At 46.5% G+C, this 24,981-nt stretch overlaps 1 protein-coding gene across 1 annotated transcript in view; it reads left to right on the top strand.

Annotated features, from left to right (window-relative positions):
* The window catches only part of camta1a (calmodulin binding transcription activator 1a), a 135,739-nt gene that overhangs the window by 90,328 nt on the left and 20,430 nt on the right, over positions 1-24,981 (top strand). Inside the window, exons 7-10 of the mRNA XM_085967557.1 lie at positions 19,134-19,282; positions 20,861-21,051; positions 22,040-22,118; positions 23,863-24,181. Coding sequence (XP_085823683.1) covers positions 19,134-19,282; positions 20,861-21,051; positions 22,040-22,118; positions 23,863-24,181 — 738 coding nt within the window. The remainder of the gene's footprint in view (positions 1-19,133; positions 19,283-20,860; positions 21,052-22,039; positions 22,119-23,862; positions 24,182-24,981) is intronic.

Below are 24,981 nucleotides of genomic sequence, written 5' to 3' on the forward strand. Positions count from 1 at the left end.
TTTTCAATTCTATCCCTCTAGAAAGAAACCCTAGTGCTTGGTTTGCTTTTTTATGACCTTGCTAACCTGTCTTGCAACTTTTAGTGATTTGTACTCCGAAATCCCTTTGTTCCTCTACCCCACCTAGACTCGCACCCTCCAATTAATAGGTGACCTCCCTATTCATCCTACCAAAATGTAATACCTTACATTTATCTGTGTTGAACTTCATTTGCCAATTATATGCCCATTCTGCAAGTTTATTAATGTTCTCCTGTAATTTGTTGCAGTCCTCCTCAGTATCCTTTCGTCGGGTCATCGACCTGAAACGTTAACTTTGTTTCTCTCTCCACAGATGCTGCCTGACCTGCTGAGTATTCCCAGCATTTTCTGTTTTTATTTCAGATTTCCAGCATCCACAGTATTTTGCTTTTGTAAATAAAGTGGGAGGAGGCTTGTGTGGAGCATAAACCCCAGCATAGACCAGTTGAACCGAATGGCCTGTTTCTGTGCTGTAAATTCTATGTCATTCTGTTTAGTTTCGACAAGCCTGCCCATTTTAAAATACATATCAAGATCCCTTATCCTCTGCCCCCGCCCCCACCACCACCACCACCTTCTCACCATATCCCTCAAACCCTTCACTCTCGGGAAATGCATCCAGTTATCTCTTGAACATATTTATGCTGTCCACTTCAGTGGCCTCCCCGGACAACTTATCATTAATTTCGACTTCACACTTTGGGCAATGAACTCGTGTCTCCTGGGACTTTAACCCTTTTCCAAAATAAAACTACTGTACAGTGCCTGAATCAACTTAGTTGATTCTCTTTATAACAAGCAAAGCTTCAATTAAGTAATTGAACAACTCAGAAGACATTTGTTGTCTGCAATACACATGAGGTAGTCTTGCTGGACATCCTTTGCTTGTTTGGCATCATTTGAGAATGTCTTCATCCACTTCCGATTTATTTGAAAGATATAAGAACTTTTGCCCAGTTCAGCTGATTCTGATTTGTAGTGCCTGTCCCTTTAAGAAAAATGATGATGCTCATATGCAGGATGGACCTCACTCAAATTTTTGTCGATCCTGTGACCAAGTGCTGTTAGGCAAGTCCTCATTTTAAATTTTCTATAAACAGCGCACTTTGTTGAAGAAGAGTTTCGACCCGAAACGTCAACTCAAATTTCTCTCCACGGATGTTGCCTGACCTGCTGAGTTTTTCCAGCATTTTCTGTTGTTATTTCGGATTTCCAGCATCTGCAGTATTTTGCTATCGCACTTTGTCAAGTATCAGCTTAGCTCTGTTTGGTAGCTCTCTTGTCTTCCGGGCAGAAGGTCACTAGTTCAAGAAGCTCAACACCATGCAGGACAGTGCAGTTTCGTTAATCGGTGCCCCTGCCAGTCAACTCGGTGTCTAAGCCCCCCTCCATCACCGGCACATTGCAGCTGCAGCAGGTATGAGATACAGGATGCCCTGCAGCAACTCACCAAGGTGACTTCGACAACACCGCCCAGCCTCGAACCTCTACCATCGAGAAAGACAAGAGCGGCAAGGTCATGGGAGCACTGTCACCTCCACTTTCCCTTCCGAGTCACGACCCATCCAGACTTGGACACTGTTCTGTCGTTATACCTGGAACTCCCTGCCTAACACTATCGTAGGAGCGCCATCACCACAAGGATCGCAGCGGATCAAGGAGAAGGCCCACCACCACCTTCTCGGGGCAACTGGGGGATGTGCGATAATTGTAACCTTGCTAGCGGCTCCCAGATCCCGAGAATGAATAGAAAAACCTTGAAGAGTGCATTTTTTCTGAAGGCATTCCTTGTATAATTGTTGTTCGGCAAAGGTATTAAGGGTTATGGACCAAGGCGAGTAGATGAAGTTAAAATGCAGATCAGCCATGATCTAATTGAATGGCAAATCATCCCTCCAATCAGGTTTCTGCCCCACCACAGTACCGAAACGGCTCTCATCAAAGTCACAAATGACATCCTTTGGGACAGCACTCACCTGGTTCCATTCTTATAGATCTAACCATAGCCAGAGAATCACCTGCAGTGGCTTCTCTTCCCACTCCCGCATTGTTACCTCTGGTGTCCCCCAAGGATCTATCCTTGGCCCCCTCCTATTTCTCATCTACATGTTGCCCCTTGGTGACATCATCTGAAAACACAGCGTCAGTTTCCACGTGTACGCTGACGACACCCAGCTCTACCCCACCACCACTTCTCGCGACCCCTCCACGGTCTATAAATTGTCAGACTGCTTGTCCGACATCCAGTACTGGATGAGCAGGAATTTTCTCGAATTAAGTATTGGGAAGAACGAAGCCATTGTCCTCGGTTCCCGCCACAAACTCCGTTCCATAGCCACTGACTCCATCCCTCTCCCTAACACCTGTCTGAGGCTGAACCACACTGTTCGCAACCTTGGTGTCATATTTGACCCGGAAATGAGCTTCCGACCACCTATCTGCAGCATAACTAAGACCGCCTATTTCCACCTCTGTAACATCGCCCGTCTCCGCCCTCGCCTCACCTCATCCGCTGCTGAAACGCTGATCCATGCCTTTGTTACCTCTAGACTTGACTATTCCAACGCACTCCTGGCCGGCCTCCCATGTTCTACCCTACGTAAACTTGAGGTCATCCAAAACTCGGCTGCCCGTGTCCTAACTCACACCAAGTCCCATTCGCCCATCACCCCAGAGCTCGCTGACCTACATTGGCTCCCGGTTTAGCAACGCCTCGATTTCAAAATTCTCATCCTTGTTTTCAAATCCCTCCATGGCCTCGCCCCTCCCTATCTCTGTAATCTTCTCCAGCCCCACAACCCCCCGAGATATCTGTGCTCCTCTAATTCTGCCCTCTTGAGCATCCCTGATTATAATCGCTCAACCATCGGTGGCCGTGCCTTCAGCTGTCTCGGCCCTAAGCCCTCCCTAAACCTCTCTGCTTCTCTACCTCTCTTTTCTCCTTTAAGACGCTCCTTAAAACCTACCTCTCTGCCCTAATTTCTCCTTATGTGGCTCGGTGTCAAATTTTTGTCTTATAATACTCCTGTGAAGCACCTTGGGATGTTTTACTACATTAAAGGCGCTATATAAATGCAAGTTCTTGTTGTTGTTGAATGGGCTACTCCTGTGTTCCTGTGTAACTGGAGAAAAATGTTGCATCAAATCCACTAAAACACAATTCATATTTAGAAAAGGAGCTGTATTCAGTGAGTAATATACCTTGAATGATACACTGAATAATATAAAGCATCATTATTTTGGAAAGGAACAATATATAGTGATATATTTATTTAAAATTTCCTTTGTATACAGCTGCTCAGTGACTAATCTGGTGATTGGAATGGCAAGTCGCTGCCAACAAAGGGTGTAAATATTTGATGTGATTGTGTTTGTAATGATAGACGCCCATTCCCCCCTTCAAAGCAGCAACTCTGTTTATCCTGTCTGTCTTTACAATACCTTGAGTGAGCCAAGAGAGAGTTAGACACTTGTTATTTCTGTTACATTAAGTAGCTGTCGTACAGAATGCAGCCAGACACCATCGGGTAGAAATTCACCTTGGGTGGCAGGGCAAAGCAGGCGGTATCGAATTGGGCGGCCGTTATACTCCCCCGCTCGACACTCAGTTATATTGACTGTAATAGAGCTGCATATCAAGCTGGGCATATAACAAGGTGGCTAATGTGATAACACCCATCAACGCCTCCGCCCAAGACAAATTTCTACCCTGATGAATGAGTTCTGATGAACCAAGAGAATGATGCCGTGTCATTCGGTGTTACCGTGAGCGTCAGACCACACCGCAGTCTCTCCGGGTCATCACGTCCACTCCGTGTGGCAGGCCACCACCATGGCTCCAAGTGTTGTGTGCTCGGCAGAACCTGAATCACGCCAAGAATCTTGTAGGGCTCCGTTCACTCTCCTACCGCTGCTGGTTAAAGTGTAAACCATTGGCAGAGAGACTGTCCGCTCTGCTAATATTTAAAAGTTGAAAGTAAAGTTTCCCAGAGTGTCTATTGACTGGCTGTGTCAGCCAATGGGTTACACTGTGTCTTAGCCAATGAGTTGGAGGCAGGATGGGACTTACGGCAGGACTCACAGCACACAGTCTGTTATACAGCAAACTCTCTATTTACTCTGCAAACAGTGTCTGTTTAAACAGTGCACTACAGCAAACAGTCTACAGAGTCTATTTAAAAAGAGACTCTATGAACTACAGCAAATAGAACCGGTGACCGAAACTGCAGCAACGTCTCCCGATAAAAGCAGAGTGATTTCTCCACCAAAATGCAGTGAGTGGAAGATTAGGGCCTCTACTATTTACAATCTATATTAATGATTTGGATGAAGGGACCCAGTGTACTGTAGCCAAATTTGCTGATGATACAAAGATAGGTGGGTTAGCAAGTTGTGAGGAGGACACAAAGGGCTGGATTTTGTGAATGGAGGCGAGTTGGAGGCGGGACTGCTGCTTGTCATGTCAATGTCCCGCCCCCATCCTCACCTGACCAATCAGAGGGATTTTCCCCTGATTGAGCTTGATAAGCCTGCCCTGCGGGCTCAGCAGGCCAATTAGGGAGGGAGTCACTGACAGATCACGTCAGCGTCAGACGTGCTATCTGTCAAGACTTCGTGAAAGAAGAAATGACAGTGTTTGACAGCTCTGTGAAGCTGTCAAACACTGCCATTCTCTTTAGTTTGATGAAACTTTGTGGTGAGGACTCATCAAACCTTTCAACTTTGTAAATTTCACATGTCTGTAGGATCGGAGGATCCAACAGCCATTATGTGAAATTGACAAGGAGAATATCGGCTCTCCCCATCCAGCGCGGCTAAAGGCTATAGAAAGAAAACAAGGTAAGTGAACACTTTTTTAAACTTATCACTCACCGTACATACTTACCACTCCACACTTGCACCCATCACTCACCTCTACAACTTACTTCCAGGTGCCTCCGACCTCCGCAGACCTCCTCCACATCTCCTCCAACCTGGCGGGGTTCTCCGAGGTCGGGAAACCTTCACCTGTGAAGGTAAAATGGCACTAATCCTTTTTTCTGCCTGTTAACTACCTGTTAACAGGCAGTTAAAAGGATTAAATGCCTTTCCCGCCTCTAGGAGACGGGACCCGAAGCTGCATCCTCCTGCCTCCTGGCAAAAGGGCACAGAGGCGGGATGGGGGAGGGTTTGCCATCTGATTTTCTCCGATTTTACCAGCTGTCCCGCCTCCATGCCCGCCTCCTCGGGGCTTGGAAAATCCAGCCCAAAGAGTGCAAAGGGATATAGATAGGTTAAGTGAGTGGGCAAAAATTTGGCAGATGGAGTATAATGTGGGAAAATGTGAGGTTATCCACTTTGGAAGGAAGAATGAAAAAGCAAATTATTATTTAAATGGAGTGAGACAACAAAATGCTGCGGTACAAAGGGATCTGGGGGTCCTAGTACATGAAACACAAAAAGTTAGCATGCAGGTACAGCAAGTAATTAGGAAGGCTAATGGAATTTTGACCTTTATTGCAAGGGGTATGGAGTATAAAAGTAGGGAAATTTTGATGCAACTTTACAGGGCGCTGGTGAGACCGCACCTGGAGTACTGCGTACCATTTTGGTCTCCATATTTAAGGAAGGATATACTTGCATTGGAGGCAGTGCAGAGAAGGTTCACGAGGTTGATTCCTGAGATGAAGGGGTTGACGTATGAGGAAAGGTTGAGCAGGTTGGGCCTATACTCATTGGAGTTTAGAAGAATGAGAGGTGATCTTATTGAAACATATGATTCTGAGGGGGATTGACAGGGTGGATGCTGAGAGGATGTTTCCCCTAGTGGGGGTATCTAGAACTAGGGGGCATAGTTTCAGAATAAGGGGTCGCCCATTTAAGACGGAGATGAGGAGGAATTTCTTCTCTCAGAGGGTCGTGAACCTGTGGAATTCTCTACCCCGGAGAGCTGTGGAGGCGGAGTCATTGAATATATTCAAGGCGGAGATTGACAGACATTTGAACTACAAGGGAGTCGAGGGGTTTGGGGAGAGAGCGGGAAAGTGGAGTTGAGGCCAAGATTGGATCAGCCATGATCTTATTGAATGGCGGAGCAGGCTTGAGGGGCCGATTGGCTACTCCTGCTCCTGTTTCTTATGTTCTTATACAATTTTGTGCGTAAAAGCAATCCCAGTCACTTACAGCAGTGGGGTCTCCAGGTGTGATTGATGGGGGTATTACCCAATCATCTCCATTCTGTCCGGGACTAAGAGGTGTCACTATATGACCAGTTGCCAGGGGCTGCAGCTTTGCACTAAGGCGTAGTTCCCTATCAGATGGTGCCAAGCCAAGTGATGACTGATGGCTTCTTGTAGGAAGTCAATCTCTTGCCTGCGTGTTAGGGCCGCCAACTCTGGTTGGACGTGTTCCTGGAGATTTCATCACATGACCTGCAACCGCAATGCCCGGTCAAACAGCCTTTTTTCCCCATTTCCAACAAATAAACAAAAGTGTTCAAAGTAAGTGAATAAAACACTCAGTTATTTTTAATGCCCCTCTGATTTTTCTCCTGGATTTGCACCGCAACAGTGTGCGGGAGATCAATTCCTGGAGATTCCAGGACAATCCTGGAGAGTTGGCAACACTACTACATGACCTTGGGATGACCCAACGCCCGGTTCCCGCTGAAGGGTCTGTGACAACAAAAAGTCAAAAATTGCTTTATAGAATCGTAGGAACGTTGGTGCAGGAGATGGTTCAGCCCTCCATACCTGCCCAGTGCTAACTTCCGCTATTGACCCAACTACTCTAATCCCACTTCTCTGCTCCTTCCCTCTATCATATTTTTTTCCGTCAGACTATTTATCTAATTCTCTGTTAAATATCATTCTTGACTTGGTTTCAGTAGCTTCTTGTGGAGAAATAGCCGATATTCCAACAACCTTTTAGGTGACAAGGTCCTTCAATCCTCCCCTTTGGGCTTCTGGTACCCCCTTGTTACTGATTCGGCAAATAATCTTTTACGATCTAACTCTTTCAAAATTGCGACATCTGCCGTACACTACCCTCTCCTTTTAGGATCCCACACATTTGCCAGAACAAGATTGGAATCTGATGGCCTGGGGACTGATGCAGGCATTTTTTTTAAAATAGTGACTCCGCAATGTTTTAAAGAAGTTAAATCACAGAGTCCCACTGACATCACCTCGCTTAACAACAGACCTAGCAACAGAGAGCTGAAAGCAACAAAGAGGAACAAGAGAGCAGGATGTGTTTTGATTATTTTTCTCTACTTTCTTGCTTTCGCTGTGTATGGCTTCCTCCTTGATGTTTAGAATGTTGACAGACTAAAAATTACTTGTTATACTCCAGCAATCAGTAACCTTTTCCCTGGCGCATGCACAAATACTTTCTATTTTCTCACCGCTTCATTTTTCATATACTGTTTGAAGTGTACTTCAGACAGACGTCGTAATACTCAGACTTTCATCCCCCTCCAGCTCTCACGTCTCCTCTCCTGCTTGAAAATGCAATCCCTGCTGGGGTTCGGTTCCACGGGCATCTTCTGTCCAGTGTTGTCCAATAGACAGCCGCAGGTGTGGCTGTGGTGACACCGTTTAGCCACATGCGCTAATTGCAGTGGGAAGCACCTTACACACACTCGCACAGTACAGGTAAATAAACCACGGAACCCCTTGATTAGCCTGTGCTCAGTGATAGCACTCTTGCCTCTGAGCCAGGAGGTTGGGATTTAAACCCCACTCCCGAGACTTGAGCACACAATCCCTCGGCTAACATCGCTAAAACAGATTATCTGGACATTTATCACATTGCTGTTTGTGCGAGCTTGCTGTGTGCAAATTGGCTGCCACATTACCTACATTACAATAGACTACACTTCAAAAGTACTTCATTGGCTGTAAAGCATTTTGGGACACCCTGAGGTCATGAAAGGCGCTATTTGAATGCAGATTCTTTCTTTCATGTGTATTTTTATTTATTATGAAACATCTACCACCAAGGAAGTCAGGCACTCATAACAGTAAAAAAAAAAACTCTTGCTCACTGACATGAATCAGTCATTCATGAAAGAAGGACTTATGAAATAATACTGAGCGGCCTGTGGGTGGCGCTGTCCAGGGAGAGTATAAATACTCGGGCACAGGCCCAGCTTGCGCAGGACATTCTTAACAGGAACTAATGAAGGACACAACTAGACCTCCATGTTGTAAAACAGTTGATTAACGCTTAGACCAAGTGCCTAGTAGTTTTCTTACGTCACTCACTCTGCTTTTTGTCTGACCATTTTCCCAACAAACACACAGAAAGGTTAATGTTCACATGCCTACGCCGTGTGAATATGAGTATTGCGATCACATGACAACGGTGTCTATTACTCAGTTTTATTTAATGATCGGAAATGCAATTAGCCACATCTGGATTCCCATTTCTCCACATGTGGATAGTGGCCAGCACTGCTTTAGAACCTCACAGAAGTGGCTCCTCTTCAGCTGTGAGCCTACGGTGTACGTCCGTAGGATATTTGGCAATAGAGAGCATGACTGTAGAGCTCCATTTCATCCTCACACATGCAGTTTCCAAAAGCAGACACTGTATAAGTGACCAGAAGCAAAAAACCCTGGCTAGTTTCCTCGCCAACACACCCCCCCCCCCCCCACCCGCCCCCTTTCCTAGCCTGGGAGGCTAATTGTACTGCTTCTGCCACAGACACGGAGCAGAATCATAGAATCTTCCAGCACAGAAGGAGGCTACTCGGCCCATCGTGCCTGTGCTGGCTCTTTGGTACAGCTATCCATTCAGTCCCACTCCCCTGCTCTTTCCCCATAGCCCTGCAAATTTGACCCCTTTCAAGTATTTATCCAATTCCCTTTTAAAAGATACTATTGAATCTGCTTCCACCGCCCTTTCAGGCAGTGCATTCCAGATCATAATAACTCACTGCGTAGAAAAAAAATTCTCCTCATCTCCCCTCTGGTTCTTTTGCCAATTATCGTAAATCTGTGTCCTCTGGTTACCGACCCTCCTGCCAGTGGAAACAGTTTCTCCTTATTTACTCTTATCAAAACCCCATATAATTTTGGAACTCCTCCATTAAATCGTCCCTTAACCTTCTTGTAAATGATTCTTATAATAAACCAAAGAAATGTTGATTGATAGTTACTATCACATCAGCCGGAAGACACAGGCATATTGAGGGCTTGGTCAGGGACAGTTAGTTGCCTATAGAGTTGAAGAGTCATGGAGCAAGACTGATGTTCCTCAGGCCAGCTGGGAGCAGTCCTGGTGACAGAGCATGACACAATGTGGGACCGATAGAGCGAGAGGAGGAATAAAGAGGTGCGAGAAACAGAAAATATGGAGAGCATGGGATTAATGTAAGGAGTAGGGAAACATGGGCGGAGGAATAGGTGGGAGTGGAAAGGCACGGGAGTGGAGAGAAATGAACATGGATGACGTGGTGGAAAGAGGGGGAGGCATGCAGAGGTCAGAGTGCAGAGAGAGGGGAGGGGCACACATGGGAAGGAATGGAGAGATGGGGAAGGAATGGAGAGAGAGAGGGCGAGAGGAATGAGAAATGGAATGGAGCGTGGGGAATGCACACAGTGTAACGAATGAAAGGGAGGAGGGGAAAGGAATGGAGCTAGAGGGGGCACAGGAGTAACAGTGAGGCTCCCAGATATAATTGAAATATGAGACGTGGGCACAGAATATATAGCACAGTGCCAGCATTTGTGTGATCCTATCAAATACCATCTTTTACAGGAATCAGTATAAACGTCAGGATGAAACAACTTGATAAGTATATCTGAAGCACATTAAATTTAATTGTCACACTTATTGCAGCTTTGAAGTGGGCCCTTTCAAGGTCATTTGGGAATACAGATCATTGATAAATTGTTGCATTGACCAGCATCAAAAATTCACCAGAAATTTTAAAAACGGAAATTATCTTTAGTTTAAGAAAAGTTAAAACATAACGACTGATGCTGCTCCTTCACAAGCTCAGACTGCACAGTCTCACTGTCAATGTGATACAGCTCTGACCCACAATTACCTCGGGAGAGTGCAACCGAGTTTCCTTTACACAAAATGCTAATTTTTTAAAAATCACTTGAAGTAAGGGAAATATACAGAGAATAGCAACTATCAGGGTGTGCGTTACAGGCTGGAATCTAATGGAGGTGTTTGGGTGGTTTATATATAGAATAATAGATACCCGAGAGTGAGTTACAGGCTGGAATCTAATCGAGGGGTTCGGGTGGTTTATATATAGAATAGCGGATATCCGGAAGTGAGTTACAGGCTGGTATCTAATTGAGAGTTTCAGGTGGTTCATATTATAGAAGAACAGATAGCCGGGAGTGATTCTAATGCATTAATGAAGATGTTTACTATATATCAAATCTTGATTAGATTCCAGCCTGTAATTCACTCCTTGGTATCCACTGTTCATTAATGTAAACTATTCAAAGCTCCTGGATTGAATTCCAGGCTGTAACTCACTCCTCGTCCTTTCATGTTCACACCCGTACATTCACAGTGTAGAGCAGAGATATATAGATACATGTGAATCCAAATGCAAGAGTTAATATAGTGATGTCAGATTAGTTAAATGCTCTGCAGTGAACATGGTGAGTTCTGGTAAACAGAGCGGGGACCATGAAATCATCAGCACTGCAGCACACTGCACTGCAGACAGTCGGAACAATAGCTTGTCAGCTCCACACAAGACAATCGGCCCACATTAACCAAGTCGCACAGCCCCTCCTTTCGCTCCTCAATATATCTCAGTTGCAGATTGATTATTTGCCTGATATGTTCTGATGCACGTTTGTCCTTCCCCTGCTCCTTTTATCCTGCCTATTTTCTCCGGAGAGGGCACCAGCTCGCGATGTGACCCGGGTTCCATGGGCACGGGCTGCCCTCCGGTTAGGGTTTCCAACCCCCCAGGATTGTCCTGGAGTCTCCAGGAATTGAAGATTATTCCCCTGGACGCTGTTGCGAGCAAAAATCCTGGGGGGGGGGCGGCGGGCATTAAAAAAATTAGTATGGAGAACAATTTAATTTATTAGTGACAGAATTATCGGAGATGGGAGGATAATGGGTGTTTGAGTGGCTGGAGGTCATGTGATAAAACCTCCAGGAATACGTCCAACCAGAGTTGGCAACAATGCAAACAGTGCTTTGCCCAAGTAGCCATTCTTCACGGGTGTGCCCACACCGTGAGTGTCAGCAGGGTATCTGATTTAGGGGCGGGGTTGGAGGGGTGGTGAAGAAAAGGCCGACATCCACATGCACAAACTTTCTATCGGGGTCGCTGGATAGGTATCAGGAGCAGAACCACTGTTGGCTGTGCCCCATCCTAACCCGGGGCACTGAAGCCAAGCGTAGGACTATTACTGCACAATGTGGCTTTGTGCTCATTATTACTTGAGGGCAGTAATACTGCGATACAGTGGGATTAGAGTGTATTTCAAGTCATTGTTTCCTGTTAATGCTAAGGGTGATATGAGCACTGGTGAATGTGTTGAGAATCTCTGATATTAAAACACAGTGGAGGTCATTTTATGATGCTCTACTGCCAGGCTGGTCCTCACTAAACTCGAGCGCCGGCCAGAGATAGTCCTGTTGCATTACCGCTGATTCTCTGACCTACCCTTGCCACTAGTGAGACTCCGCCACACTAGCAGCAGAACCTCCCAATATTATCATAGAATCATACAAGCACAGAAAGAGGCCATTCGGCCCATCGTGCCTCTACTGGCTCTTTGAAAGAGCTATACAATTAGTCCCACTCCCCCTTGCTCTTTCCCCGCAGTAAATTTTCCCCATTCAAGTATTTATCCAGTTTTCTTTTGAAAGTTACTATTGAATCTGCATCCACCAGCCTTTTTGGCAGTGAATTTCAGGTCGTAGCAACTCACTGCATAAAAATATTTTCCTCATCTCTCCTCTGATTCTTTTGCCAATTATCTTAAATCTGTGTCCCAGTGGAAACAGTTCCTCCTTATTTACTCCTAACCCCTAATATCAAAACCCCTATTAATTTTGAACACCTCTGTAGTGGCGCTTCTTAGTTTCCAAACAGGCCACTGAGCTGTGGGGCTTTTAACAACGAGTAGACGCGTGTCGAAATAAAACGTTCCCAAACGTAGCTTTGTCTTTTAAACTGTTTACTATAACACTTAACAAACGGAATTACAAAGCAAACACGTATAAACGAACACGGTCAAAAACTGTATTGCTCCAAACCTCACAACTTCTGCCTCCTTCAGCCACGTGCAGTTTAAACTGTAAAATGGCTGCACACCATGTGTGGCTTAGGGACTGTACCATTGTGGCAAGAATGAAGGGGGTGTCTCGGACTATACTACTGGAGCAAGAAAATAGGGGGTTTCTTAGTACAATAAGTCGGTCAGGTAAATTAACTGTATTATGCCATTTAACCACTATTTTAAAGTATTTTCTTAAGCTTTCATGGCTCTTACAACCTCAATTACATTTCCCTTAACCTTCTCTGCTCTAAGGAGAACACTCCCAACTTTTCGTGTCTCTCCACATAACATGAAGTCCCTCAGCCCTGGTACCATTCTAGTTAATGTACCAGATATTATTGTGTGCACCACAAGGAGTGTTGCTGGCCAGGAAGGTCCAGTTCCTGGTCTGTATTGAGTTAGCTGATCACAGCCAGGGCAGCAACAGGGGAGCCCAAGACTAGGGAGGGGAAAATCTGACAGGCTCGATATCTAGTTAACCCCTGCTGGAAGGTGTGTGTGCACGTTGGGTGAGGACAGGATTGGGCTCGACTAATGCTTCCACCATCGAAGAACCTGCTGCCATTCAGATCTATAATTGCCGGATGCCCATTTGGGCAAGGTACCAGAGGGCTGTCAGTACCCATGGCACCATATCCCAAAATGAATGAGGCCACTAAAGAGAAGAGGAGGTCAAAAATAATTCCTCTGAAAAAATTTGGGGGGAGAAATTCTGTATCGCCCCGCTTGGGGCGCAATTATCGGCCGGGCGCGAAGTTTAGTGCCTGGCGCTAATTTTCGGCTCCGACTGCAAACTTGGCTTCTATTGCCCCTGGAGGTGATTGGAGTGCTAAATCAGATGCTGCACACCTCTCTTAAGGCGCTAACGCCGAGGAGCGAGGCGCTACCTCAGAGCGCTGGCAAAGCTCATGTATGTCAGTCAGCAATGGAACACAGACACACTGGCGCCGGCCAGTTCTTAAAGGGGAGGGTCGATCTTGCTCTCCATCCACACCCTGCTCATTGCAGCCTTGAATCTCGGCCTGGAGAGACCTGTACATCAAATCTGCTGGAAAGAACAATGGAGAGGCCCAAGGACAGAGCTCAGAGTGCAGCCCCCACAGTCTCTTCTAAATCGATGCAAGGAAGGTCAAATCAAAATGAACCCGCAAAGTGCTGCTCAGAACCCAAAACTCCTTCACACAGCGTTGAATGTCTCTAGAAGTCTCAGAATGCGTGGAGCAAAAATGCCGCCAACAAAAAAAGGCAAGAAGCGGTCGCCTTTAAATAGCGCTCCCCCAGTCCCTTCCCGACTGCAAAACATTCCCCTGAACCTGTCGTTGCTAGCGGCAAGCAGAAAGGCAGGGGCGCCACTCAATATCCGGTCCGAGGCGTTGCACGCTCGACTGACGTCACGATCTGCAGGCGCAGGAGATCGTGGTGGTAGTGTTTAGCACCGCCGCAAAATGTCTGGTCAATTTCATGAACGGCGCAAGCATCGCCGTGCCTGGGCGCTAGTTGCTTTGTGCCCCGTTAGCGCCCTCTTAAGGCACCAACGTGAGGCGCAAAGCAACCGAATTTTTCCCCCTTGGAGTACTTGTATATTGTCATGGAATCAAAATCATCAAATCATAGCATCTTACAGCACAGAAGGAGGCCATTCAGTCCATCTCTTTCTCCATAGCCCTTTTCAAGTACATATCCAATTCCCTTTTGAAAGTTACTACTGAACCTGCTACAACCACCCTTTCAGTCAGTGCAAAATGGATCAGTCTAGCTTTGGTCTGCACATTGCTTCCACATCCCCCGTAAACCCTCACTGTAACATTATAGACCACTGATGTCTTGTTTATTATGGCTCAGTTGCTGTGGGAAAAACTGTATATCCCACAGCCACTGTATCGGAGAGGTTTCTGATGCTTTGACGGCAGAACCCGTCCAGTTTATTAACCTTTTCTCAGACAAAGCCACTCAATAATGGACGAAGGAAGGTTTTGTTATTGGAGTGGCTGCATCCCCTGGGGGGGCTTGGTACTGTTGAATGGTTCGACAGTGCTGTTTCTGCCCTTGTAGTTGATGTACCAGAGGCCTATGCTCCATTAGACACCAAGTGGTGTGTAATGCCAGAGGCAAGCTCCTCAATGCAATTGAATGCTGACTTGGCAGAACAGTCAAATCTCTCAGTCAGTGCGCACAAGGACTCTTTGGGCAAATCTCTCTTTGTGAGCAAGTGCAGCTATTCCAACCACCTTTATTTTTAAGTGTGTACTAACTTTGTTAATTAAAAAAAAGTTTGGCGCAACCTTTTCCTTTACAATAATCTAACATGTCAAAGCATGTATCACTTGTGCTTGGCATTTGAGCTGACTAAAGTGACCCACTCTTTTGGTTTCCACCCTCCACCAACCCCAACAAAATCAGGCTTGTCAAGCACTGCGCCATGAAGGCACTGTCAGCTTGGCTGTTGGTAGCACTCTCGCCTCTGGATCAGGGTCCTCTAATGCAGAAACACAGGCTCATCAACTGCAAAGACACATACAGTACTGTCTAGCAACACCCAAGGGGTGAAGCCACTCTGTAATTCCTTCATGCTTTATTGAGTGGCTTTGTCAGAAAGAAGCTTAATAAACAGGTCTCACTATCACACTGGGCAGTGCATTTACCAATGAAGTACATCGATTTCACTTCCCAAATTCTGCCATTGTCAATGTGCTTGGACCCAGGGATCACAAGAGTCATCGAATGAAACTGCGATTCCAGTGTCTTTGACACTCTGATGCCAAATGCTCACTCCTTACAACCGTGAAGAAAAGAAAGAAAGACTTGCATTTCTATAGCGCCTTTCATGACCTCAGGATGTCCCAAAACACTTTACAGCCAATCAATTACTTTTGAAGTGTAGTCACTGTTGTAATGTAGGAAATGCGACAGCCAATTTGAACACAGCAAGCTTGTGATGCTGATCAGATAAACTGTTTTAGTGATATTGGTTGAGGGATAAATATTGGCCCTGGACACCGGGAAGAACTTCCCTGAGCTTCTTTGAAATAGTGCCGTGGGATCTTGTACATCCACCTGAGAGGGCAGACGGGGCCTCGGTTTAACATCTCATCTGAAAGACGGCACCTCGGACAGTGCAGCACTCCCTCAGAACTGCACTGGTGTGTCAGCCTGGATTATGGGCTCAAGTCGCTGGAACCCACAATCTTCTGACACAGAGATGAGAGTGCTATGGGTCACTGTAGTATAACAATTACTACACTTCAAAACTAATTCATTAGCTGTGAAGTGTTTTGAGAGGGCGACATAAATGGGAGTATTTGTTTATTTTATATAAATTAGTCAGGAAGGCCATTAATGCAGACCATGTAAAGGATTCAGGATAGACAAAGGATTGAGGGATCTGGTGAAAAGTGGATAGACGGGGTTGCTGCCTGAAAATGGGTTTGTTGGGCCTCATGGCCTTTTACTGTTCCTAGAAATTGTTCTTATCGTCTTATTTTCACCCGTTGAATGGTTCTGTCGCTTGGTGTCCCCCATAACAAGGATAATAAAGGACACTTGGAAAATTTGCTCGTGTAAGGCTGTTCAAGAAACTTCCAAATTCAATTTGTTTTCTCCGGGGAGTTCCATCCAAGCTGCATAGTATACTAAATAATAACAGAAAGAGCTGGAGAAAGCACAGCAGGTCAATAGGCATCTACCATCAGGCTGAGGAAATGGGGCTCTTCACAATACTGGCACCCTTAGCCAAGAGAAGGTGGGGGGCTTTGCCATACCTGGCACCACCATCCTGGAGTAGATGCTAAAAGGGGGTAAAAGGGTTCAATTATGAGGACAGGTGCACAGACTAGCCTTGTACATCTTTGAGTATAGAAGACTAAGGGGTGATCTAAGGTGTGTTCAAGATGATTGAAGGATTTGATAGTGTAGAGAGAGAAACTATTTCCTCGGGTGGGGGGAGCCCAGGACATGTGTGCATAACCTTAAAATTAGAGCTAGGCCGTTCAGCGGTGATGTCAGGAAACACTTCTTCACACAAAGGGTAGTGGAAATCCGGAAAACTCTCCCAAAAAGCTGTTGAGGCTGGGGCTCAATTGAAACTTTGTAAACTGAGATCGATAGATTTTTGTTAGGCGAAGGGTATTAAGGGTTACGGAACCAAGGCGGGTAGATGGAGTTAAGATACAGTTCAGCCTTGATCTAATTGAATAGTGGAACAGGCTCGAGGGGCTGTATGACCTCCTCCTGTTCCTATGATGGGACTCTTCACCATAAGTGGCACCTTCAGCCTGTATATTCCTTTATACAGGAATAGCAAGAACCAGTTGGAAGAACAACAGGCTGAAAGTTTAAAAGACAAATTTAGCGAGGCAGTGTTGTTAGCAAGTAGGAAGGCAGGCAGCCTCACTGAATTTGCCCTTCGATCCACTAACTACTTTCACAAGAGACAGGTGATGGATTGTTAGACTATTAACAGATTATTAAATCCTCTCTAAGTCTTGGACTTAAGTATTTTAAGGAACAAGAGAAGTCTATTAGTCCCGACCAGCCCATCCCATGCTCTGGATTTTAAGTGCATTGCCCTTTTGTTAGTTCTCAGCTGAAAATGGAAAAAAAAAACATGTTTTTTAACGCCCCTCTGATTTTATTTCTCCCTGGGTTTTTGCTCAAAGCAGTGTCCCGGAAATTAATATTTAATTCCTGGAGACTCCAGGGCAATCCTGAAGGGTTGACAACCCTACTTCACAGTTGCAGACTGCAGCCCACGTTAGCAGACAGGAGGTGCGTAGGGGAGTTAATTGATGGATGCATCCCACTCTTAAGATGGGCTGTTACGTGCTTCCCCCTCCCCAGAGTGTCCACTGCAGTCTGGACGTGCTGCAGACAGCAACACTGCAGTATTTAGCAGTAGTCAGTGGGTGGAGTCCCATCCGATGCTGTCACACAGTCAGAGGGAGGGAAATGGGGCTGAGAGGGAATTATTCATTGTTCTTGTATGAATTTTGATCCTCAAAGAAGGTTTTAAAAACATGTCGCCATTGACAATGCTGCTTTTATGAGAATAGCTGTTGTGTTTTTATCCCGGTATTTTATCTCCCTCCCGGTTTCTCCCCCGCCTCTCCTGAAGGCTCCTTGTTGAGGTTCAGTTCCACAGGCGCTGGCTGCCCTCTCAAAGTGACCTCTGCTGTTCGGTCATGAGCCCAGACAGTGAGGCCTGGGCTTTCCGCTCAGCAGCTGATAGTAAAGTCGCCAACTCCTCCAGGATTGTCCTGGAGTCTCCAGGAATTAAAGGTTAATCTCCTGGACCCTGCTGCAAACAATCCACAAGGAAAATCATAGGGGCGTTAAAAAAAAATGGTGTGTTTTTGTTTCATTTCCTTCAAACGCTTTTGTTTATTAGTTATAAAAGTATTAGAGTTTGGGGAAAAATGCTGTTTGACTGACAATCAAGAATCATCCAATCGGGTAACGGAGAGTCTGTTCGTTTTCTGATTGGCCGAAGGAAGACGAGGCACCGCGAGGATGGGCATGTCGGGCGACCAATGGCAGGAGTGTGGGGCGGGGCGGCTGGAGGTCATGTGATCAAACCTCCTGGACTACGTCCAACCAGAGTTGGCAACCTTACCCCTGTGTCCAGTGCTGCTGCAGTGCAAATGGTGGCGATTTAAAGGGAAGCCCCAGGAAATCCAGGGGCAGCACAGAGTGGGAGGGGACTTTTGGGTGATTCACCAGACAAATTGGAGAGGAAAACCCCCCTTGTTTTTATTACTCAGAAGAAAAACTGCGTCACAGACCAATTGTCATTGTTTTATTTTAGGTTGTGTTTAGCTTTTGACGCAGAAAAATGTTTGTTGGGGGGGGCGGTGGGGAAACATTTGGAATCTGGGTGACCTGGAACCATTTGTGACACATTCTTCCACCGGATGGACCCTAACTGGATAGGGTGACCAAACATCCCAGCTGTCCGAGGACAGTCCCTGGATGAGGTACTGTGTCCCGGGCAAACAACCGGAAGAGTCCCTGGTTCATGAAACTCATCCCTGAATAGACTACAGCCATATTCGTTGGAACATATGCATATCATACCGTTAGACATAATCATAGTTTGAGGTCAATGGACTGAACAGTGTCGTCACATCCGCGGTAATTATATGCACATTTGTTTTGCATTTGTAGTGTATATGTGCTGCTAAAAAAATTTGCCTCGCTATGCTGCACAACTTACATTTTCTCTCCTGGCTATTTTGCTGTGCTCTCACCCTGTGTCTCCCCGGATTTGGTCTAGAAACTATGGTCACCCTATAACTGGGTCATCTGACCCCAGGTACTTTTTTAATTTATTCATTGAATGCGGGTGTTGCTGGCAAGGACTGCATTTATTGCCCATTCCTAATTGCCCTTGAGAAGGTGGTGGTGACAACTGAGGGGCTTGCTAGGCCATTTCAGAGAAAAGTTAAGAGTCAACCACATTGCTGTGAGGCTGGAGTCACATATAGGCCCAAACCAGGTAAGGACAGCAGGTTTCCTTCCTCTAAAGGGACATCAGTGAACCCGTTGGGTTTTTATGACAATCTGATGACTTCATGGTCACCACTAGTTTTTTATTCCAGATTTATTTAATTAACTGATTTCAAATTCACAAACTGCAATGGTGAGATTTGAACTCACGTCTACCAGATTATTAGTCCAAGTCTCTGGATTACTAGTCCAGTAACATAACCACTATGCTACCATACCCACAAAGGAAGTCTAGCGGTTCTGTTACTAGACTTGTCATAATACAGAGGCCTGGATTGTTCCAGGGCTGGTCTGACTGAGCCACCGTGTTCTGGTATTGCAGGTGCTGACCTGTGCTTTCTCTTGTTTTTCTAGACAACCAGTTCAGGATGTCCATCTTGGAGCGCCTGGAGCAGATGGAAAGGCGGATGTCGGAGATGGGATCTCACCAGCACCACCAGCAGACTGGAGGGGGAGGATTAGGAGGAGGATTAGGAGGAGGGGATGGCAACAACCAGGCACAGGTATGGCAAATCGTAAGATCTTTGGGAGCCAAAACTAACGGCACATGTTCAGGCGATCTCCTGCCTCGGCTGCCCAAGCTTTTCATTTGCATGCCATATGAGGATAGAGTGAGGGGAGGCGACTAAGAGGGGTCCTGACAAAATAAGTAAGATACTACGTGTCATAGGAAAAAGGGCATGATTTGAAACTTGCAGAAAGAAAGAACTTGCATTTATATAGCACCTTAACGACCACAGGACGTCCCAAAATGCATTATAGCCACTGAAGTACTTTTGAAGTGTAGTCGCTGTTTTAATGTAGGAAACGCGGCAGCCAATTTGCGCACAGCAAGTTCCCACACACAGGATTCAAATAATGACCACATAATCTGTTTTTAGGTGTTAGTTGAGGGATAAATATTGGCCACGAAACAATGAGAACTCCCCTGCTCTTCTTCGTAATAGCGCCATGAAATCTTTTACATTCACCCAGGAGGGCAGACTGGGCCTCGGTTTAATGTCTCATCCAAAAGATGGCACCTCCGACAGTGCAGCACCCCCTCAGTATTGCATTGAAGTGTCAACCTAGATTTTGTGCTTATGCCTCTGGAGTGGGACTTGAACCCACAACCGTCTGACTCAAAGGCGCCCTGAGTTGCTGACTGTATCTGTACTGATGTTAATCCAGCTCCCACACACCTACATCTTTGACCAAGCCTTTGGTCACCTGTCCTAATATATAAAATTTGCATTTATATTGTGCCTTTAACATAGTAAAATGTCCCAAGGTGCTTCACAGGAGTGACATCTAACAAAATTTGACACCAAGCCACATAAGGAGATATTAGGACAGATGACCAAAAGCTTGGTCAAAGAAGTAGGTTTTAAGGAGTCTTAAAGGAGGAGAGAGATAGAAAGGTTTAGGGTGGAATTCCAGAGTTTAGGGCCTTGGTAGCTGAAGGCACAGCCGCCAATGGTGGAACGATTAAAATCGGGGATGTGCAAGAGGCCAAAATTGGAGGTGTGCAGAGATCTCGGAGGGTTGTAGGTGCTGAAGGAGGTTACAGAGATAGAGAGGGGCGAGGCCATGGAGGGATTTGAAAACAAGGAGGAGAATTTTAAAATTGAGGTGTTGCTTAACCGGGAGCCAATGTAGGTCAGTGAGCACAGGGGTGATGGGTGAACGGGATTTGGTGCGTGTTAGGACATGGGCAGCAGAGTTTTGGATGACCTCAAGTTTACGGAGGGTGGAAGGCTGGAGGCTGACCAAGAGTACGTTGGAATAGTCAAGTCTGGAGGTAACAAAGGCATGGATGAGGGTTTCAGCAGCAGATGAGCTGAGGCAGTGGCGGAGTTGGGTGATGTTCCGGAGGTGGAAGTAGGCGGTTTTGGCGATGCAGCGGATATGCGGTCGGAAGCTCATCTCGGGGTCAAATACGACACCAAGGTTGCGAACAGGCTGAGTGGCCTGTTTCTGTGCCGTAAAGTTAAAGGCGCTGTATAAATGCCACCGTTGTTGTTGTTATTGTCCCTTTGAGCCTCACACAGTTGCATGTGAGAGGACTGATCTCCGTGTGTGTTCCTCGCCCCGTTGTGCAGTGTGCGTCCAGGGTGGCTAGCTGCTCCTTCGAGAACCGCGTGGTGCTGGTGTGTGAGAAGATGATGAGTCGCGCCTGCTGGGTCAAATCCAAACATCTCATCCATTCCAAGACCTTCCGAGGAATGACCCTCCTGCACCTGGCGGCTGCCCAGGGCTATGCCACGTTGATCCAGACACTCATCAAATGGCGGTAAGCAGCGACCAGGCACAAGTGATCCCCTTCTGTGAGGTGATGGGCACACTTGTGTTTCTGCAGTAAACAAGGGCAGTAGTGATTAACACCGGGCGTGTGAGAAGTGTTGTATCAATACTATGTTGCTCTGTTTTATTTTATCTTCATGGGCAGGTTCTCCCAGTGAGGGCTTGGCTTCAGGGTGCAATAAGGGGAAGTCTTCTGAGGTCAAGGTACATTATTGGGGTATGGTTGTGGGACCTCCCGCACTGGCTGTGTGACTGAGATCAGGAATTTTGCACAATGGGAATCAAACCTTCAGGCCGTCACTCATTGATTGCTGCTCTACTAAGGTGTCTGTGTGCAGTTATAGTAGAAATATTTTGGTAGGAAAAGTTGCTTAGAGTAGGTTCGGAGTGGGCACTGATGCCTTAATTCCTATATTTATTTAATTATTGAGAAACCAAAACCGAGGGTGTTTCAATGGGAATGAGAACCGGGCGGTTTCTATATCGGGTGGCCAAACCTCAACGCCAGCTTAAAGTCCGGGCCCAAGCTAACAATATACTCTCTAAGTTATACATAGTTTGAGTTTGAACGCCTGAAGCTTGTGGGTGGAAGGCTGACTAAGGGGGTGAGGAGTTCCATACTTTTGTATCTGTGCGAAAGAATGAGCTAGAGCCAGTGATGGGGATCAGTTTGGCCATTATGAGGCTGGAAGAAGGAGGAAAAGTGCATAGGGAAATAAAGGAAAGCTGAGAGGAGCAATGACCATAGTAGTGTTTAATAGAGAGGCAAGGGGAGGATGTGACACAGAGAGAGAGAGATGGGAGGCCAGAGCTGAGAGAGGGGTAGCCCATCAGACGACAGGTTTTTCTCATGTGAGAGGTGTTGGAAGAATATTCCAGAGAGGAATCTTTCACACCCACCCTGCCAATAAATTACCAGTACACTGGCTCGTGACTGGAAACTGCTCCGTTAACGGCTTGTTTGTGTCTCTTCACAGCGCAAAGCATGCAGATAGTATTGATCTAGAGCTGGAGGTGGATCCATTGAACGTTGATCACTTCTCCTGCACACCCCTGGTAAGTAAAGTGTCAGCTCCGTTTAGAAAGTACACGGAGGAGCGTTCTGCAGGCTCCCTGCTGCTGACCAATGTTCCCTTTAACTCAGCGGCGCAGCGCTCCAGGGCTCCCATACAGCCGGCTTTTAAATAGAAAAACCGCGCATGCGTGGGCCATGCAGCCTGTTAAAGGGGCCTCCCGGGCCCCCCCAAAAAATTACAGGGAACATTGCTGCTGACCTACATTGGCTCCCGGTCCAGCAAGCATCAAATTTAAAATGTTATCTTCGTGTTCAAATCCCTCCTTGGCCTCGACCCCCTCTATCTCTAGAACCTCCTTCACCTGCCACACAACCCACCGAGATCTCTGCACTCCTCCAATTTAAGTTCCTCGGAGTCCACATCACGGAAGACCTCTCCTGGTCACTCAATACCTCCTCTCTGGTGAAGAAGGCCCAGCAGCGCCTATATTTCCTAAGGAGGCTGAAGGGATGTAACCTGTCACCCCTGATCCTCTCTAACTTTTACCGCTGCACAATAGAGAGCATCCTGACGAACTGTATCACAGTATGGTATGGCAGCTGTAGCTACTATGACCGGAAAGCCCTGCAGCGGGTAGTCAAAACTGCCCAACGCATTACCGGCACCCGGCTACCGACCATAGAGCACATATACCAGAAACGCTGTTTACAGAGGTCACGGACCATCATCAAAGACCCTACCCACCCCAGCCAGAGTCTGTTCGCCCTCCTGCCATCTGGGAGACGCTACAGATGCATTCGCACCCGTACGACCAGATTTAGGAACAGCTTCTTTCCCAGGGCTGTCATCCTACTGAACTCCACAAACAAACTCTAAAGCCTGCACATCTGCCAATGCACTTTATTATGGTTATGTTTATGTTAATATACTACAAGCCAAATGTATGTTGAATGTTTAAATGTCTTAATCTAAATGTACACTCTCGGGAGCCGCAAGCCTACATTTCGTTGTACTGCACTTGTGCACTAACAATGACAATAAAGTTGATTATTATTATTATTATTATTATTATTATTATTATTATCCCGATTTCCTTCGCTCCACCATTGGTGGCCGTGCCTCCAGCCACCGAGGCACTAAGCTCTGCAATTCCCTCCCTCAACCTCTATCTCCCTCTCCTCCTTTAACACCTTCATTAAAACCGACCTCTCTGACAAAGCTTTTGGTCACCTGTCCTAATATCTCCTTATGTGGCTCAGGGTCAAATTTTGTTTGATAATGCTCCTATGAAGTGCCTTGGGACGTTTTACTACGTTAAAGGTGCTATATAAATGCAAGTTGTTGTTACTGCCTTTACACGGTGCGGGAGCTACACCAGTAGCACCGGCTCCTGGAAGCGCAGGATATGTGGAGCCCGCTGGCCAAGAGCCAAATGTAAAACTGTCCGGAGACGCTAGAATTGGATCTTCACAGCTGCTGGCTTCAGCGAGACCCGCCACATTCACACTTGTCTTGCAGCTGGCTGCGTTTTAGGGAGCTGGAGGCACCAATAAAAGTCACACACCACGCAAAAGCAGCTAATGTCTCCACCATGTGTTGGGTTGGAGCTGATTAAAGAAAGGAAGAACTTGCTTTCACGAACTCCAAGAAGAAATGCATCAGCTCGTCAACATTGGAGAACGTGCTGCTGCAATTGAGAGCGAGTTCTCATTTTTATTTTTAATTGTTCACTCTGCCAGGAAGGACATGCAATAGTGAAATAATTGGTCCTTTCTTTTAACCAGATGTGGGCTTGTGCTTTGGGGCATACCGAAGCAGCAGTTGTTCTGTACAAGTGGGACCACCGAGCTCTCTCCATCCCTGATTCACTGGGCCGTTTGCCCCTGACAATCGCCCGCTCAAGGGGGCACGTGAAGCTGGCAGAGTACCTGGAAGAACTACAGAGGGAAGATGAATCACAGCTCCCCGGCCTTTCCCAAACTCCCGGGATGGTTTGCTCTCCCACTGCGAAGTCAGGGAGTGACGGCTGGATCGGACAGTGGAACAGCGGCAGTATCAGCAGCCAGGAGTCCCAGAAGAGTGTCAGCACATCTCCTACCACAGGTGCACATTAATCATTTCTGTATGTATTTAGCAATCACTGCTTTGTGTGTTCGTGGTCCTGTGTTTTTTTTTCCCAGTGAAGCTTGTACTAATCAAAGTCTGGATGTTCGTGCTGAGGAATGGAACAATTCTATTTTAAGAACCGCGTGTCAGCATCAAACACTCCCAAGTGTGATCAACACAGATCAGCTTAAAAAGCAAATCTCCATCTACACTGTCCCATCAAACACTCCCAGGGCAGGTACAGCACAGGTTAGATACAGAGTAAAGCTCCCTCTACACTGTCCCCATCAAACACTCTCAGGGCAGGTACAGCACGGGTTAGATACAGAGTAAAGCTCCCTCTACACTGTCCCATCAAACACTCCCACGGCAGGTACAGCACGGGTTAGATACAGAGTAAAGCTCCCTCTACACTGTCCCATCAAACACTTCCAGGGCAGGTACAGCATGGGTTAAATACAGAGTAAAGCTCCCTCTACACTGTCCCATCAAACACTCCCACGGCAGGTACAGCATGGGTTAGATACAGAGTAAAGCTCCCTCTACACTGTCACATCAAACATTCCCAGGGCAGGTACAGCACAAGTTAGATACAGAGTAAAGCTTCCGCCACACTGTCCCATCAAACACTCCCAGGGCAGGTACAGCATGGGTTAGACACAGATTAAAGCTCCCTCTACACTGTCCCATCAGACACTTCCAGGGCAAGTACAGCACGGGTTAGACACAGAGGGCTCGAATTTCCAAGCCCTGTGGAGGCGGGAGTGGGGGGAAAATTGCAGAATCGGGTGGCACAA

The sequence above is a fragment of the Somniosus microcephalus genome, chromosome 25 (assembly GCF_052327205.1).
Source record: "Somniosus microcephalus isolate GS21.2 chromosome 25, FLI_Smic_1.0, whole genome shotgun sequence".
Lineage (NCBI taxonomy): Eukaryota > Metazoa > Chordata > Chondrichthyes > Squaliformes > Somniosidae > Somniosus > Somniosus microcephalus.